The sequence below is a fragment of the Coregonus lavaretus genome (genome assembly GCF_964263955.1).
Source record: "Coregonus lavaretus genome assembly, contig: HAP1_SCAFFOLD_525, whole genome shotgun sequence".
Classification (NCBI taxonomy): domain Eukaryota; kingdom Metazoa; phylum Chordata; class Actinopteri; order Salmoniformes; family Salmonidae; genus Coregonus; species Coregonus lavaretus.
In genome coordinates, this window is record NW_028164736.1 from 111348 (window position 1) to 130226 (window position 18879).

The following is an 18879-nucleotide window of genomic DNA, read 5'->3' on the forward strand; positions in this document are numbered from 1 at the left end:
CTTCCACACGAGCGTGGTGAAAATGGCGGAGCAAAGTTCCGTGCCGAGTGATCTTTACAAACATGTATATTCATTTCTACTGGAGAACAAGTTTACCAAGGCTGCTCAGCACTTCATCAAACAAGCTAAAGTGGTAAGCGCCGTATTCCGTATCCTATCTACGTCTCCGTTTAGTCATTGTTGACAACGTTATTTACCGCTCGGCTAGCTAGGTGAGCTAACGAGCTAGCCAGCTAAGCAGGATGGTGCACGCCGTGCAGAGAACACGTGTGATCCCAACCCATCAAATTATTTTTTTATTAGAATACCCATTTTATGTGTTACATATTCAGCTTTTATGATGTTTGCTTCTTCAACTGCCATCACCGAATAACGTTAATTGGACTAACTAGATAGCTAGCTAACGTTGAAAGATTGAATAAAATGTCTGTCTGGCTAGCCAGCGGGCTATGAAATGCTGTGTGTGTACTATAGCTAAATAGCTAGAGTAACATGTCAGGCCTGGCATTTGTTGTTTATTGGGAAATGTTGATTGCAGTTGGAACATTGATACATCATCGAAAACTTGACTAGTTGAATAATACTCGTCAATATGAGGAACAATGTGAAACATTGTTCAGGACAATTTGTTCCATTGCATGCAACATGATGGCTATAAACCTGCGAAGACAATAAAATGGCTGACGTGAATGATTCTTTCTTTACAACAGCCACCCCAGGACGAAAAAGATGATGCTGGTCTTCTTGACATTTTCAACTTCTGGGTGAAGTAAGTACACTCCATCGGTAACTTTACTTGAATGTATTGTCACCAACAACGTTGCTGGCGAGATTGACTTGACTTGGGTATATTTCAATCCAACGTTATCTTCCCAGAGAACCTTTGTCTATAACTGCGGGGCTAAACCATTGAGTGCACATACCAAGAGTTGTAGTTTACTCTAAATGATGTTGAATGCCACTCACTGCTCCGTTTCTGCCATTCCTTACTCAGGTCTCCTGAGGCTAAGAAACGCAAGGGGCTGCCCATCAGTCCTGAAACCAGCGACAGTCCGTCTGCTAAGAAGGCAAAGACTGCAGAGAGCTCCAGTGAGGAGTCAAGCAGTGATGAGGAGGAAGCTGCTGCACCCACAGGTACGTGCTCATCTGTCCTTTTTAATATATGCAATTTTAGCAGACTCTTATCAAAAGAGACTTACAGTAGTGCGTGCGTACACTTTTGTATGTGTAGCCCCTGCGGTAATCGAACCCACTACTTTGGCTTTGCAAGCACCATGCTCTACCAACTGAGCCACACTGCTAAGTCGAGGTATACTGGGATGGCTACACAGCCACCATAGTTGCTGGAACAATGCTGGAAAGGACAATGCAAGAGAGGATACCCGAGCCTGCACATTATGGTCCAGGTTGGCCCTATAGTGGAGTACCTGAGCCAGCACATACATTTTTTGTAAAATATTTTTATTTATTTAACTAGGCAGGTCAGTTTAGAACAAATTCTTATTTACAATGACGGCATGCACCGGCCAAACCCGGACGACGCTGGACCAATTGTGGCACTCCTAATCACGGCCGGTTGTGATACAGCCTGGAATCGAACCAGGGGGTCTGTAGTGACCCCTCAAGCACTGAGATGCAGTGTCTTAGACCGCTGCGCCACTCTGAATCAGGCAATTATCTTCCTATCGATAGGATTTAATTCCTGCTTTTCTTACGTTACCCTCTATTCACGCATCAGTAATATTCACCTACCCCTAAACCAGGGGTTCCCAAACTATTTTGGCCCACTGCCCCATTTTGACATCTGAAAATTCACGCGACCCTAACTGTGTGATAATTTATGAAATTAATAGCCTACAGGACAATGACCCAACACACCTCCAGGCTGTGTAAGGGCTATTTTACATTTAGTATTGTGTTGTTTAAAAATGAACATTAACTTATTTTCTTTGCATTATTCGAGGTCTGACAACACTGCATCTTTTTTTTGTTATTTTGACCAGTTGTCAGTTTCTGCAAATAAATGATCTAAGTGACTATTTTTTTTGGGAATTTGGGAAAAATGTTGTCCGTAGTTTATAGAATAAAACAAATGTTATTTTTACCCAAACACATACCTATAAATAGTAAAACCAGAGAAACCGATAATTTTGCAGTGGTCTCAATTTTTTCCATATATAATATTTGTTCTTCGGGATTTTTGAAATTCTCCAACGACCCCATTTTCATATCAGGCGACCCCTAGTTTGGGAGCCGCTGCCCCTAAACCAATATCCTACTTTGCCACGGCATCGACGGACAGAGTTTACCCCTTTCATCCTGTTAAAGGTAAACTCTGCGATATGACCATAGATGTAGAATATAAACAGCATAGTGGGTCAATTTTCGCAGCCCCTAAGAGCGTTGAAGTGTGAAGCTCAACTTCTCCGCTGTTTTGGTACCCCGCCTAACATGTGAAGTGAACCCGTGCACATACACAGATACTGTGTTAGAGCGAAGTCTTGCATCTCGCTCATCTCAATATCTGCGGTGCTGCTCGTGGCAACGTCAATTCGCTGATTCTACCTTTTTAAACGTTTTCTTCATGTGTTTTTGTTAGCAGCCAAGGCCCCACCCTCTGCTAAAGCAGATTCCAGCAGCAGTGATGATTCCAGTGATGAGGAGGAGGCTGCAGCAAAGGTACAGGAGCTATGTTTAATTGTTTAACAACAATTAATCTTTTGTTTTTTTATTATGTTAAAATTCCTAACCATATGATCTATGGTCAGGTCCAGAACAAATTCAAGGAAACGTACAGTATTATACAGAGCCATGAGTGCATGGAACTCCCTTCCATCTTATTATAGCGCAAATGAATAGCAAATCTGTGTTTTTGTTTTTTTTTACGAATAAAGCAACACCTCACGGCACAACGCCTCTCCCCCATGTGACCTACTTGTGTGTATGTACTGACATGCATGTGTAACTGATAGATGCACACACTACATGTTTATGTTTTTAAATCTATGTAAATTGTAACGTCCTTTGTCTGTAATTTATTTTTCATTATGTGTCGGACCCCAGTTAGACTAGCTGTCGCCATTGGCGTCGGCTAATGGGGATCCTAATAAATATCGATGTTGTTGATTTGCTATAATGGCTGACCATAGGCTATTACAGAGCAATGGGGGGGGGGGGGGGGGGGGGGGCTTAGTGAAAATTACGCGTGTCCTAATGAAGGCATCATGCTGTTGAAACGTTGGTTATGTTATAAAGAATGTGTGGGGTAGGCCTGTTCTTCCAGCATGTTTTAAATCTGCTCCTCTTCCCTGCCAACAGAAACCTACAGCAGCCCCAGTGAAGGCCTCTGTAGTGGCAGCAGGCAGGAAAAAGGACTCCAGCTCTAGCAGTGAGTCATCTGAAGATGAGGCTCCAGCCAAAGTCGCTGCAGCTAGTGAGTACATTTAAGCTTTGGAATGAACGGGAAGCCCCGCACACTGAACATGCTCCCAATTGCCACCTTTTATTGACAATGTTTCCACGTCCACAAGAATCTTCGTCAGGTTCTTTTCTAGTATCCTCCTTTAGCCCACCAACCATATTTCTAGTATGTGAGTATGACCGCAAACGTTTCTACATTTTAACCTTTGTTCAACCATGAAGTCCCTTGAGACAAGGAATCTCTTTTAGACGGACACCTGACCAAGACAATCGCTTTACGACAGCACACGTGATCCCGTATTGTTTTAGAGGCTTTGCTACCGTCATTGTGCGGGTGCTTCTTGGGTGTTACTTGTCTTCTGTAGTGTCTTGCTGACTGTTCTTCTTGCTCTGTAGAACGAAAGCCTGCAGCCGCCACCCCTAAGGCAGCCGCGACCCCTAAGGCAGGAAAGCCTGCAGCCGCGACCCCTAAGGCAGCCACGACCCCTAAGGCAGCCGCGACCCCTAAGGCAGGAAAGATTGCAACCGCCACCCCTAAGGCAGCCGCGACCCCTAAGGCAGGAAAGATTGCAGCCGCCGCAGCAGCTCAGAAGAAGGCTGAGGACAGCTCCAGTGAAGACGAGGCGCCCACTAAGGTACTGAAACTGATCCACAGCACACCACCTCTCACCAGGGGTATATTCAAAAAGCCTCTCGGAGGAGGAGGAGTGCTGATCTAGGATCATTTTAGCCTTTTTAGGTAGTGATGACTAAAGGTCAGTTGACAGAAGGGAACTGAACCTAGATCAGCAGTCCTCCTCCTGGGACGATTTTGTAAATATAGGCCCGGGGCTCACAAACAGGACAGGCGTCCACGTTACCATGGGAGCTGTGTTGTCAGTGACAGTCTCCCTTCCTAGGCGTGGTACAGCATCTCCTTGTTCCGACAAACCAGCCTTGTGTGTCACGGTCATACGATGCAGGAGTGGAAGAAGGGACATTATCTATATATTGTGGAGTAAATGTGTTGGGGGGGCGAGAAATGAAGACTCAGTCAACCGTGAAACTAATTCATTACACATCTTCATAAAACATTAGAAAAACAATACCAAGGTACTTCATATTTAGTTTTTAAATCTTAACATGTCCACAAGGATAATTAAAACCACACATACACGTTTCAGCTGCTATATCTTCAGATTGTGTCTACAATGTAGGTACCTTTACCTCCAGGACTGACCCAGTCTCTCCCAACAGGCCCCAGTGAAGACCCCTCCAGCTAAGGCCGCTGAGTCCAGCAGTGATGACTCTTCATCGGATGAAGAGGAGGCCTCTCCCAGCAAGAAGGCAAAGTCAGGTGTGTGATTATCTAGTAGTACACCAGGTGTCTGTCCATAGGTGCCTCTGGGTAAATTAGCATAGGACCTGCATGAACTCTGGGGAGTGATTGATTCAAAGTCGTTCCCATAACCACCTATATAGATCTGAAGGGATCAGATGGGGGGTTTAAGTAATCTGATGTGCTGATTGGGTTCTTGGCCATAATGCTTCCCACCTATTCAAATCCTCATATCTACAGGTGTGGCTAGGGATCAAATTTGAGAATTCAACGTGATTAGTACAGAGGATGATGCCCCTTGTCTGTCTGTGTAGGTGCGTCCCGGGTCGTCCCACCCGCTGCTGCTGCACTTAGGAAGGCCCCTGCAGCTAAGGAGAGTAGCTCCTCAGACAGCAGTGATGACAGTAGTGATGAAGAGGAGGAGGAGGAGGAGAAAGTGGCAGGTAACTAACTACAGTTTTATTTTCCCAAGTCATACCCCTACTTAGGGCTGGTTTCAATTGAAGTGTTTTTATAGTCCCAAGGCTAGCGACATCTGTCTGGGGAAACCGGCCCTGAGTTCCGTCTCGGTATCTGATGCCTTGTGATTCTCCTCAGCTAAAGCAGCCCCGGTGAAGACCACCCCAGCCAAGACTGTGACCCCCAAAGCTGCTGCTAAGAAGGCAGAGTCCAGCTCTGAGAGCACCGGTAGGTTCTAGACCTAGTTTCTAAAGGCTATAGATTTTAAGGGTTGTAGATCTTGGTTCTAGACTAGAGCAATGGTAAACGCAACACGTTCTAAATCTTCGGCCAGGTGAAAGGGAGGTTGCGGAATTAGGTTGTTGTAAAACATTCTGAATTGTTTCATCCTTCCAGCTAAAAGTGCCAGTATGATATCACTTTACATTTGTATTTTGGGATATATTTTATCAGAATTTGTCATGTCGGAAAAGTGACGAGAGGAGCGCTGCGTTAGAGGAGCGCTACGCTAGCAGGACCAACAATGCAGTTTTAAGAAAATATTTACTAAATAAACTAAAGTAAAAAAAAAACGTTGCACAATAAAATAACAATAACGAGGCTATAAACGGGGTACTGGTACCGAGTCAATGTGCGGGGGTACAGGTTAGTCCAGGTAATTTGTACATGTAGGGAGGGGTAAAGTGACTGCATAGATAATAAACAGCGAGTAGCAGCAGTGTAAAAAGAAGGGGGGGAGGGGGGGGGGGGGGTCACTGAAAATAGTCCGGGTGGCCATTTTATTAATTGTTCAGGAGTCTTATGGCTTGGGGGTAGAAGCTGTTAAGGAGCCTTTTGGACCTAGACTTGGCGCTCCGGTACCACTTGCCGTGCTGTAACCGAGAACAGTCTATGACTTGGGTGACTGGAGTCTTTGACAATTTTTTGGGGTCTTCCTCTGACACTGGCAGCAGTAAATCCAGGTAGAATGGCTAACAACCATTGGCTACCAATGGGGGCAGCAGGTAGCTTAGTGGTTAAGAGCGTTGTGCCAGTAACCGAAAGGTCGCTGGTTCTAATCCCCGTGCTGACTAGGTGAAAAATCTGTTGATGTGCCCTTGAGCAAGGCACTTAACCCTAATTGCTCCTGTAAGTCGCTCTGGATAAGAGCGTCTGCTAAATGACTCAAATATAAAAAAAATATATATATAATATCCTGCAAGTTACATCAGCCAATAAAGATCAGGCAGTTGAGCAAAAATAAAGACCTTGAAATAAACAATGACATTAATCCGATTTGGTGTTTTGACCATTTTCATTTCCGCAAAACGTGCAGTATTCTGACATCCCCAAACACCATGCTAGATCCGTGTGAGTGGGCCAGTTGGTTTTGCATGGCCCGGTGCACTTAGCCAGCTATCTATATTAGTTTTTTTTTTAAATCATCTACTAGCAACATAACACAGGAAGTCTTTGGCCACTTTAGTACCTACTTACCAAAGTGAGGCCTGCGTATGACAGTCGGCCCGACGCGATTGGACCATCTTCCCATCTACTTGCATTTCCACCAAACATGCATGCCAACACATGCTGCCATAACCAGGCCGTTGCTCCTTGACGTCAAAGCCGCAATGTATTGTATGTTTTGAGTTTTTTATAAATATAATTCAAATTGTGAAAATAGAAGTGTGTGTGTGTAATGTATTTTTAGATGGAATATCGTCAATCTACGTTAGATTTGTGGAAATATACCTGTCCTTTTTAAAATGACGAGCCACTATTGCAACTGTTTGACCGGAGTTGAGGTGTTTGATTTTAAAGGGGAAGTGAACACTCGCATTGCTTCTCTTATTCCTCTCTTAGACTCCAGCTCTGAGGATGAAGCGAAGAAGCCAGCAGCCAAAGTCCCGGTAACACCGAAGGCTGCCCCAGCGAAGGCTGCCCCAGCGAAGGCTGCCCCAGCTAAAGCTGCCCCAGCAGAAGACTCTGACTCCAGCTCTGAGGATGAAGAAGAGGCTAAGAAGCCAGAAGTAATAAGGGTTAAGTCCACAGCAGTCAAAATAACAGTTACCCCTGCCAAGGAAGACTCTTCCTCGGACTCCAGCTCCGAGGAAGAGGAGGAGGAGGAGAAGGGTTCGAAGACGGTGAAAGTAGCCCCAGCTACAGCAGCGGTAAAGGTGGCAGAGGAAAAGGAGGAGGGTGCCAAAACTGTGACTGTAACAGGGACGAAGGCTACTGTAAAGGTGGCGGAAGATGGCTCCTCTTCCTCCAGCTCCGAGGATGACGACGACGACGAGGGGACAGTGAAAGTAGCATCAGCCAAGGTGACCCCAGCGAAGGCTGCCCCAGCGAAGGCTGCCCCAGCGAAGGCTGCCCCAGCGAAGGCTGCCCCAGCGAAGGCTGCCCCAGCTAAGAAATCAGACTCTTCAAGTTCTGGTAAGACAGAATTAATACAATTGACTGTAATATGGACTGATTAATTTTAGAATGCGTCCCAGATCTGGGACTCGGGTTAGATCAGAATATACTTGTCTATTATACACAGGTTACTTTACCAAAACGTTACACAATGCAGTAAATTGCGACTCATTCTTGCCGGTTGGACCCTTCTATGGTCCCCTCAGGGCTAGTACTTCTATATGGTCCCCTCAGGGCTAGTACTTCTATATGGTCCCCTCAGGGCTAGTACTTCTATATGGGCTAGTACTTCTATATGGTCCCCTCAGGGCTAGTACTTCTATATGGTCCCCTCAGGGCTAGTACTTCTATGTGGTCCCCTCAGGGCTAGTACTTCTATATGGTCCCCTCAGGGCTAGTACTTCTATGTGGTCCCCTCAGGGCTAGTACTTCTATATGGTCCCCTCGGGGCTAGTACTTCTATGTGGTCCCCTCAGGGCTAGTACTTCTATGTGGTCCCCTCAGGGCTAGTACTTCTATGTGGTCCCCTCAGGGCTAGTACTTCTATGTGGTCCCCTCAGGGCTAGTACTTCTATGTGGTCCCCTCAGGGCTAGTACTTCTATGTGGTCCCCTCAGGGCTAGTACTTCTATGTGGTCCCCTCAGGGCTAGTACTTCTATATGGTCCCCTCAGGGCTAGTACTTCTATATGGTCCCCTCAGGGCTAGTACTTCTATATGGTCCGCTCAGGGCTAGTACTTCTATATGGGCTAGTACTTCTATATGGGCTAGTACTTCTATATGGTCCCCTCAGGGCTAGTACTTCTATATGGTCCCCTCAGGGCTAGTACTTCTATGTGGTCCCCTCAGGGCTAGTACTTCTATGTGGTCCCCTCAGGGCTAGTACTTCTATATGGTCCCCTCAGGGCTAGTACTTCTATATGGGCTAGTACTTCTATATGGTCCCCTCAGGGCTAGTACTTCTATATGGGCTAGTACTTCTATATGGTCCCCTCAGGGCTAGTACTTCTATGTGGTCCCCTCAGGTCTAGTACTTCTATGTGGTCCCCTCGGGGCTAGTACTTCTATGTGGTCCCCTCAGGGCTAGTACTTCTATGTGGTCCCCTCAGGGCTAGTACTTCTATATGGTCCCCTCAGGGCTAGTACTTCTATATGGTCCCCTCAGGGCTAGTACTTCTATATGGTCCGCTCAGGGCTAGTACTTCTATATGGGCTAGTACTTCTATATGGGCTAGTACTTCTATATGGTCCCCTCAGGGCTAGTACTTCTATATGGTCCCCTCAGGGCTAGTACTTCTATGTGGTCCCCTCAGGGCTAGTACTTCTATGTGGTCCCCTCAGGGCTAGTACTTCTATATGGTCCCCTCAGGGCTAGTACTTCTATATGGGCTAGTACTTCTATATGGTCCCCTCAGGGCTAGTACTTCTATATGGGCTAGTACTTCTATATGGTCCCCTCAGGGCTAGTACTTCTATGTGGTCCCCTCAGGTCTAGTACTTCTATGTGGTCCCCTCGGGGCTAGTACTTCTATGTGGTCCCCTCAGGGCTAGTACTTCTATGTGGTCCCCTCAGGGCTAGTACTTCTATGTGGTCCCCTCAGGGCTAGTACTTCTATATGGTCCCCTCAGGGCTAGTACTTCTATGTGGTCCCCTCAGGGCTAGTACTTCTATATGGTCCCCTCGGGGCTAGTACTTCTATGTGGTCCCCTCAGGGCTAGTACTTCTATGTGGTCCCCTCAGGGCTAGTACTTCTATGTGGTCCCCTCAGGGCTAGTACTTCTATGTGGTCCCCTCAGGGCTAGTACTTCTATGTGGTCCCCTCAGGGCTAGTACTTCTATGTGGTCCCCTCAGGGCTAGTACTTCTATGTGGTCCCCTCAGGGCTAGTACTTCTATATGGTCCCCTCAGGGCTAGTACTTCTATATGGTCCCCTCAGGGCTAGTACTTCTATATGGTCCGCTCAGGGCTAGTACTTCTATATGGGCTAGTACTTCTATATGGGCTAGTACTTCTATGTGGTCCCCTCAGGGCTAGTACTTCTATGTGGTCCCCTCAGGACTAGTACTTCTATGTGGTCCCCTCAGGGCTAGTACTTCTATATGGGCTAGTACTTCTATATGGTCCCCTCAGGGCTAGTACTTCTATATGGTCCCCTCAGGGCTAGTACTTCTCTAGATAGACGTCACCAACATGAGAACTATCAGATTATATATTAATGTTGCTGTTGTCACCTTGCACCCGTTGGAGACATTTCAGTCTGACCCCGGAAAAGTAGTCATACCTTGTTTAGAGAAACAATTCTGCTCTTTGTTGGGCGTTACATTTATTTTTGGATGAATAAAAATGTTTTTTCCTTTTTGTTGTCCACAGTTAAGTGTTACATAGCATTAGGTAGTGGGGGAGTAGAATTTCGGTCTTGGCTGAGACTAAAATCAAACTCCACATTTATTTAACTGTATCTACCATTTTAAATGCTGTAATGTTCCCATCTGTCTGTCCTGTAGACTCTGACAGCAGTTCTGAGGACGAGACACCAGGTAAACCTGCTGCAGCTGCCCCCAAGGCCCCAGCCAAGGCTGCTGCAGGAAACAGCTCGGACTCCGACTCTTCTTCTGAAGATGACGAACCCCCAGCTAAGAAGGCTACCTCAGCCCCGGTTACTAAACCAGCTACCCCGGTTACTAAACCAGCTACCCCGGTTACTAAACCAGCCTCCAAACCAGCTACCCCGGTTACTAAACCAGCCTCCAAACCAGCTGCAGCGGAGAGCAGCTCGGACTCCGACTCTTCTTCTGAAGATGACGAACCCCCAGCTAAGAAGGCTACCTCAGCCCCGGTTACTAAACCAGCCTCCAAACCAGCCACCCCGGTTACTAAACCAGCCTCCAAACCAGCCACCCCGGTTACTAAACCAGCCTCCAAACCAGCCCCCCCGGTTACTAAACCAGCCGAGAGCAGTTCAGACTCCGACTCTAGCTCAGATGAGGATGAGGCCATAGCTAAGAAGTCTACCTCTAAACCAGCCACCCCAGTGGTGACTAAATCAGCCCCAGCCAAGGCAGCAGCCGAGAGCAGCTCCGATTCAGACAGCTCGGACTCCGAGGACCAGGCTGCTGCGGCCAAGATCACCACCACCACCACCACCAAACCTGCAGCCAAGAGTCCTGCAGTCAAGGCACCGGCTAAAGCTGCGGAGTCGTCGTCATCATCTGAGGAGAGTAGCTCTGAGGAAGAGGCCAGTAAAAAGGCTGCGAAACCCTCTGCTACCCCCAAGACCACCCCAGCAGCCAGACCTAAAGCTAAGGAGGACAGCAGCTCTTCAGAGGACTCCAGTGATGAAGAGGGTAAGAAGATTCCTACATTCTCTCTCTCTCTCTCGGTCTCATATATTTATGTATAGGCTTATTGTTCATCTTCTTCGTATTTCGAGGCCGCTTGTGAGTAAGCATTCCATTGTATTTTTATACATGTGACAACTAAATTGAACTTTGAACCTTGCAGCAGCGCCCAAACAAGCAGCAGTGAAGGCTGCAACCCCAGCGAAGGCTGCAACCCCAGCGAAGGCTGCAACCCCAGCGAAGGCTGCAACCCCAGCGAAGGCTGCAACCCCAGCCTCGGCTAAAAAGGCAGCCGAAAGCAGCTCGGACTCTTCCGACAGTTCCGACTCGGAGATGGAGACAGAGGCCGCCAAGACGACGCCCGCTAAGCCTGCTCTGACCAATGGGAAGCCAGCTAAACCCAAAGCGATCACCTCTGCAGCCAAGGCAACGAAACCGGCCAAGGCTGCCGAGTCGTCCTCTTCCGAGGAGAGTAGCTCTGAGGAAGAGGCCAGTAAAAACGCAGTGAAACCCGCCGCCACCCCAGCGTCTAAATCCAAGGAGGCCAGCAGCTCATCACCGGCAGCAGTCACAACGCCCATGGCTAACGGTGAGTGTCGAACGCCACTAAAAGTTACAATCTGGAATCTGTTCAACGGGCATCTTAAATTCATGATATTTACCCATTTTGATTATTGACGATTTATAGCTTTTATAAATGCCTCATGAGCTTTAGTTACAACTGTATTGTGTTGAGCGCTGTCTTAAAGGCCTGAAGAAATGGGCTGCATAATGGAGCCATTTACCAAGAGAAGGAAAATTGGTCCATGTTTTGCAGCAAGGCTAATTGTCATGCTACAATAACTCACCAATGACTGTTACTTGAAAAGTCATCCTTGGTTTGAATTGTTTCCATTGTTGTTTAGTTGTATTGCCCTTTTTTTTTCTTTTTTTTAAATCGGTTCTTGGGTTAGTTTGAATTCTTATAACCAGGTTCGTTTTATATTACAGGATAGATTGAGAAGGATATTTTTCTCAGTCTCCCTCTTCTCTCCCTCCACAGGCACTGCAATCGCCAAGAGAAAGAGGGATGGAGGAGCCTCGTCTTCTGAGAGCGAGGAGGAAGAGGCAACGACACCCAAAAATAAGAAAGTAACAAAAACACCACAGACGTTCCCCAAAGTCTCTAAGAAGGTGAGAACAGAACAGAGAGACTGACTGGCTGGCTAGCGCTTGGTTTGTATGACTGTTTAATACATATCATTTGTGGGCTGTTGGTTTGGTTCAAAGTATTTATTTCATTTGGCAAATAAACTTGAACGTGGTGTCAGACTACACTACTGGTCAAAAGTTTTAGAACGCCTACTCATTCAAGGGTTTTTCTTTTCTTTTTTAAAACTATTTTCTATATTGTAGGATAATAGTGAAGATGTCAAAACTATGAAATAACACATATGGAATCATGTAGTAACCAAAAAAGTGTTAAACAAATCAAAATATATTTAATATTTTGAGATTCTTCAAATAGCCACCCTTTGCGTTGATGACAGCTTTGCACACTCTTGGCATTCTCTCAACCAGCTTCATGAGGTAGTCACCTGGAATGCATTTCAATTATCAGGTGTGCCTTGTTAAAAGTTAATTTGTGGAATTTCTTTCCTTCTTAATGCGTTTGAGCCAATCAGTTGTGTTGTGACAAGGTAGGGGGGTATACAGAAGATAGCCCTATTTGGTAAAAGACCAAGTCCATATTATGGCAAGAACAGCTCAAATAAGCAAAGAGAAACGACAGTCCATCATTAGTTTAAGACCGGAAGGACAGTCAATACGGATAATTTCAAGAACTTTGAACGTTTCTTCAAGCGCAGTCGCAAAAACCATCAAGCGCTATGATGAAACTGGCTCTCATGAGGACCGCCACAGGAATGGAAGACCCAGAGTTACCTAAATAAAATCTGTCTTTGTGAGACGCGGTGTGGGTGAACGGATGATCTCCGCATGTGTGTTTCCCACCGTAAAGCATGGAGGAGGAGGTGTTATGGTGTGGGGGTGCTTTGCTGGTGACACTGTCTGTGATGTATTTAGAATTCAAGGCACATTTAACCAGCATGGCTACCACAGCATTCTGCAGCGATACGCCAGTCCCACTAAGCCCAAACCAGATGGGATATAATTTGTTTAACAGGACAATGACCCAACACACCTCCAGGCTGTGTAAGCGCATTTTTACCAAGAAGGAGAGTGGTGGAGTGCCGCATCAGATGACCTGGCCTCCACAATCCCCCGACCTCAACCCAATTGAGACGGTTTGGGATGAGTTGGACCGCAGAGTGAAGGAAAAGCAGCCAACAAGTGCTCAGCATATGTGGGAACTCCTTCAAGACTGTTGGAAAAGCATTCCAGGTGAAGCCGGTTGAGAGAATGCCAAGAGTGTGCAAAGCTGTCATCAAGGCAAAGGGTGGCTATTTGAAAAATCTCAAATATATTTGGATTTGTTTAAACACTTTTCTGGTTACAACATGATTCCATATGTGTTATTTCATAGTTTTGATGTCTTCACTATTATTCTACAATGTAGGAAATAGTTTTTTTTTTAAAAAATAAAGAAAAACCCTTGAATGAGTAGGTGTTCTAAAACTTTTGACCGGTAGTGTATCCGTATACAGAAATGGGATGAATTGAATTTCTGTACCACTGATTATTTTCTGGTATGTGTGTGTGTGTGCTGGGCTCTATACAGAACTGAAGTGCATTGCATTGTGGATCTAACTGGTCTGTGTCACTGTGGCGCATTTGTCATATGGACTAAACTTGACTACTAAATTCCCTGTTTGACCTGTCTGTCCCTCTAAAGATCAATGTACCTTTCCGTAGAATAAGAGAGGAAGAAATTGAGGTGGATAACCGTCTGATGGACAACTCCTTCGACGCCAAGGTGAGAACCACACTCCTCTTTCCCTCTGTGTACTATACAAATGTTAAATGGAAAGAAAATTCTTTCCTTTTTACAACATGTCTTACTGGAACACACCATTACAGCTCAGCGTGCTAAAGCCCTTCATTTAAACACCATTACAGTTCTCCTCCCCAAGTGGTAAAACCAATACAGAAGTTATCCGTCTGTAGTTAATTTGCATTATGTCCAGGCAGGTATGTGTGTCGGAGCAACGCGTGTACTGGAGGAATCACAAGACCAGAACATGCAAAGAGGGATTTTCCTCAAACGCCAGAATAGCTTTATTTAGCCGGTTTGTTGGAGCAAAGATGGTCCTTGGGCTAAATACAGCTGCTCTGAAGTCTTACGTTAACACCTGAACACGGTTGAAACATATTTCCTAGTTTCAGGGTTCCTCTAGGGTGTATACGTGTTGCTTGAACTGATGCAAGGACGAACCACTGGAAGCACAAATATTTCCGCGCGCCATTGTCGGTAACCTGTCAGTCGAAGCAAGCTAATGAGGCTTAGGTCCTACAGCCTTACTGATTTTTACATTTTCTCAAATTCTGATGGTTTTAATCGGGGGGGGGGACATTACTGGTGGCCGGCTACAACAGAGCCTGGATTCGAACCAGGATCTCTAGTGGCACCAGGCAGGCCAAAACTCCATCCCACCAAAACAGGCTGAAATTTCAGGCGTTTTTTCAAAAGGCTCTTACACGAAAAGGGCATTATAATCTTCACAATTTCACAGTATTATTCCAACCTCGTAATGTGGTATTATATATATATATATATTTTTTTTTTTTATTGACTGCACTGGGCCTTAAAATCATTCACACACTGAATGGACAACAGTCAGAAGAAGCATTGCACGTTCACACCTTAGCTTGCACTAATTTCCAGTGCTTGAACCCTGAGTTAAAGCTGTACGATAGTTACAAGTTGCCTGTCGTCAACCCTTCAGCCAGGGATGTGATCACGTCATTATCACATGTTTTGACTAGCTCTCTGCTCTGCTCCTCCTCCTCAGCGCGGGGCGGATGGAGACTGGGGCCAGAGGGCCAATGACGTGCTCCGCTTCACCAAGGGGAAGTCCTTCCGCCACGAGAAGACCAAGAAGAAGAGGGGTAGCTACTGCGGAGGAGCCATCTCCCAGTCCGTCAACTCCATCAAGTTCGACAGCGACTGAGAACCTGGTCATCGTTTGTCACCACCCCTCTTCCTCCCTTCACTTGACCCAGGACTATCCGATTACCAGGACTGTCTCCCCCCCCTGAAATGACAATACCTCCCCTCCTCAGCAGCAACCCTGACTGAGCTGAAGATCACGAACTGAACTACAGCTGAGTTGAGACTGCTATTCACATAGCTGGCTGGCTGGTGATTTTTTTTAGTTCAGAAGTCTGTGTTAAACCAGTCCTTTTTAAACACAGATTTCTTTAATGGTGGAATGACAGTGTAGAAGTGGAGACTAACTGTCTTGAAATGGCACCCTATATGCTATGTAGTGCACTGCTTTTGACCTGATCGAAAGTAGTGCAGTGTATAGGGAATAGGGTGCGATTTGGGACACAGGCAGACAGGTAAGGCTGCAGGGGAGGTGTCTGGCAGGCTCCTCTGTGCCTTCAGTACAGATCACAGAAGACTGTCCTTAGGCTGCATTTACAACATATAGCCACCAGGTGGTGGTAATAAGCCACCAATGAAGTTAAATATCCATTTAAGCGTGTCAACTCTTTTCAGATTCCTTTATTTTTCTCTCAGCCCCTTAATCTGTTGCTGCTTGTGTTATTGTTAGCCTGGATCTTTCCCCTTTCTGTCCAGTGATTTCAGTAGTAAATTTAAATTCTGTTCTTGTTTCTTGTGTATCGCTGTTTGCATTGTTAGGACACATTGCGGGGGAAAAGGGTTATTTGTTTGATTTTTGTGCTGTCAGGAAAACGACTGAATGTGTTTTTGTATGTATCATGCAGACCTGTGGGTTGTTTATTTGGGGGTTGAATGAAAACGTTCATTAGTTTCTCTTTTTGGTATGAATAGTATGGTGGGCGCGTTCCAGGCCGATTACATTTGCAGTCACCTACCAGATCTCACGCCTGGATAAGTATTCAACCACTGCAATGTAGTCTGTTTGGAACGCATCTGTTATTTTTCTGCAGTCTCATGTAGGCCCATCACGGTTTAGGTTTTATGTAAGTATTTAACCGTTTTTAGCCTGGGAGTATCAGGGATCATCCAACAGTCATTACAAGCTGTAGTCTAAAAGTAACCGCCTGGGTCGTGTTCAGTCGGGTATACTGAAACAAAATGTTTTGAAAAACGGGGCTTATCGGACTAAGTTCACTCGGTTTCAAAAAATACATTCTGTTTTGCCTACTGGACAGGATCTGGTTGCATCTGAAATGGCACCCCATTTCTACTGGTCAACAGTAGTGTACTGTAGGGAACAAGGTGCCATCCTGGTGTTTATTCCTGCTAAACTGAGACTGACAACCTTTTGGTCTGGTGGTTCATTGGCCGCCGAGGTACTTCTTGGCACAGCAGCTTGATCGACAGCCGAAACAGCCAGCCCCAAGTTGTTTTAATTTTGTGAATTTCAATTTCCTGTTTCTACTTAAATATAACCCCCTTACTGTCTTATTTTCTTTCTAATTGAGTCTTATTACTGGAATAAAATACTTAGTTGCGTCCCAATCGCTCCTTCCTCCCTCCACAATTAAAAGCCATATAAGTCATTTCCTTTTGCTTACTTTGACTTGTGAACTTAGAGATTCAGCAACTCCTGGAGGACAAAGGAATTCAATAAAAAAACAAAAGCTTATTGTTAAATAGAACCAACATGTAAATAACCCAGAATTTTTGTTGTTGATACATTTCATTTACTTCAGTTGTCCTCCCAAGAGTTGCTGAATCAACTCAAATTGTACAGTGGGGAAAAAAAGTATTTAGTCAGCCACCAATTGTGCAAGTTCTCCCACTTAAAAAGATGAGAGAGGCCTGTAATTTTCATCATAGGTACACGTCAACTATGACAGACAAATGGAGAAAAAAAATCCAGAAAATCACGTTGTAGGATCTTTAATGAATTTATTTGCAAATGATGGTGGAAAATAAGTATTTGGTCACCTACAAACAAGCAAGATTTCTGGCTCTCACAGACCTGTAACTTCTTCTTTAAGAGGCTCCTCTGTCCTCCACTCGTTACCTGTATTAATGGCACCTGTTTGAACTTGTTATCAGTATAAAAGACACCTGTCCACAACCTCAAACAGTCACACTCCAAACTCCACTATGGCCAAGACCAAAAAGCTGTCAAAGGACACCAGAAACAAAATTGTAGACCTGCACCAGGCTGGGAAGACTGAATCTGCAATAGGTAAGCAGCTTGGTTTGAAGAAATCAACTGTGGGAGGAATTATTAGGAAATGGAAGACATACAAGACCACTGATAATCTCCCTCGATCTGGGGCTCCACGCAAGATCTCACCCCGTGGGGTCAAAATGATCACAAGAACGGTGAGCAAAAATCCCAGAACCACACGGGGGGACCTAGTGAATGACCTGCAGAGAGCTGGGACCAAAGTAACAAAGCCTACCATCAGTAACACACTACGCCGCCAGGGACTCAAATCCTGCAGTGCCAGACGTGTCCCCCTGCTTAAGCCATTACATGTCCAGGCCCATCTGAAGTTTGCTAGAGTGCATTTCGATGATCCAGAAGAGGATTGGGAGAATGTCAGATGAAACCAAAATATAACTTTTTGGTAAAAACTCAACTCGTCGTGTTTGGAGGACAAAGAATGCTGAGTTGCATCCAAAGAACACCATACCTACTGTGAAGCATGGGGGTGGAAACATCATGCTTTGGGGCTGTTTTTCTGCAAAGGGACCAGGACGACTGATCCGTGTAAAGGAAAGAATGAATGGGGCCATGTATCGTGAGATTTTGAGTGAAAACCTCCTTCCATCAGCAAGGGCATTGAAGATGAAACGTGGCTGGGTCTTTCAGCATGACAATGATCCCAAACACACCGCCCGGGCAACGAAGGAGTGGCTTCGTAAGAAGCATTTCAAGGTCCTGGAGTGGCCTAGCCAGTCTCCAGATCTCAACCCCATAGAAAATCTTTGGAGGGAGTTGAAAGTCCGTGTTGCCCAGCGACAGCCCCAAAACATCACTGCTCTAGAGGAGATCTGCATGGAGGAATGGGCCAAAATACCAGCAAAAGTGTGTGAAAACCTTGTGAAGACTTACAGAAAATGTTTGACCTGTGTCATTGCCAACAAAGGGTATATAACAAAGTATTGAGAAACTTGTTATTGACCAAATACTTATTTTCCACCATAATTTGCAAATAAATTCATTAAAAATCCTACAATGTGATTTTCTGGATTTTTTTTCCTCATTTTGTCTGTCATAGTTGACGTGTACCTATGATGAAAATTACAGGCCTCTCTCATCTTTTTAAGTGGGAGAACTTGCACACTTGGTGGCTGACTAAATACTTTTTTCCCCCACTGTATCTCTCCCCCTCTCTCTCTCTATCTCTCCCCCATTCTACCCCTCCTCCCCCTCTCTCTCTCCCTCTTCCCCATTCTACCCCTCCTCCCCCTCTCTCTCTCCCTCTTCCCCTCTCTCTCTCCATCTCTCCCCCATTCTACCCCTCCTCCCTCTCTCCTAAATATACTGTGTAGCAGCAGGTGAAACTGAAACAGGAATGTATTTAAACTGATGAAAGTCAAAATGTAGAAGATGGTGATGAGGAATCGATTGACAGCAGCAGAGAGGGAGAGTGGCTCTAAGTGCTGTTCTGGGGTCAGTCCTGGCTCAGTCGGTGGAGCATTATGAAAAGGTCAAGATCTGACTAGGGAACAGTCAATAAAGTCAATTTATTTCTGCATGAATAAGCACTAAGCAGCTGCCCTTTATGTTACGCACACACACACACACACACACAAATACACACACATATACAGTGGGGAGAACAAGTATTTGATACACTGCCGATTTTGCAGGTTTTCCTACTTAC

The 18879-nt window shown here is 45.6% G+C and overlaps 1 protein-coding gene across 3 annotated transcripts; it reads left to right on the plus strand.

Moving 5' to 3' along the window:
- Nucleotides 1–8: 8 nt before the first annotated feature.
- nolc1 (nucleolar and coiled-body phosphoprotein 1) lies at nucleotides 9–16542 on the plus strand. 3 transcript variants are annotated; one of them, XM_084191757.1, is made up of 15 exons: nucleotides 9–133; nucleotides 711–769; nucleotides 995–1134; nucleotides 2603–2679; nucleotides 3319–3433; nucleotides 3817–4055; nucleotides 4657–4756; nucleotides 5053–5181; nucleotides 5336–5425; nucleotides 7040–7612; nucleotides 10099–10938; nucleotides 11096–11521; nucleotides 11975–12105; nucleotides 13766–13846; nucleotides 14883–16542. In XM_084191757.1, the coding sequence occupies exons 1-15, from the start codon at nucleotides 23–25 to the stop codon at nucleotides 15039–15041; spliced, it is 3270 nt and encodes a 1089-aa protein (XP_084047883.1). In that variant the 5' UTR covers nucleotides 9–22; the 3' UTR covers nucleotides 15042–16542. The 3 variants fall into 3 exon arrangements, with proteins under 3 accessions (XP_084047883.1, XP_084047882.1, XP_084047884.1); XM_084191756.1 differs by having other exon boundaries at nucleotides 12–133; nucleotides 2600–2679; XM_084191758.1 differs by having other exon boundaries at nucleotides 13–133; nucleotides 2600–2679; nucleotides 13786–13846.
- The last annotated feature ends 2337 nt before the right edge of the window (nucleotides 16543–18879 follow it).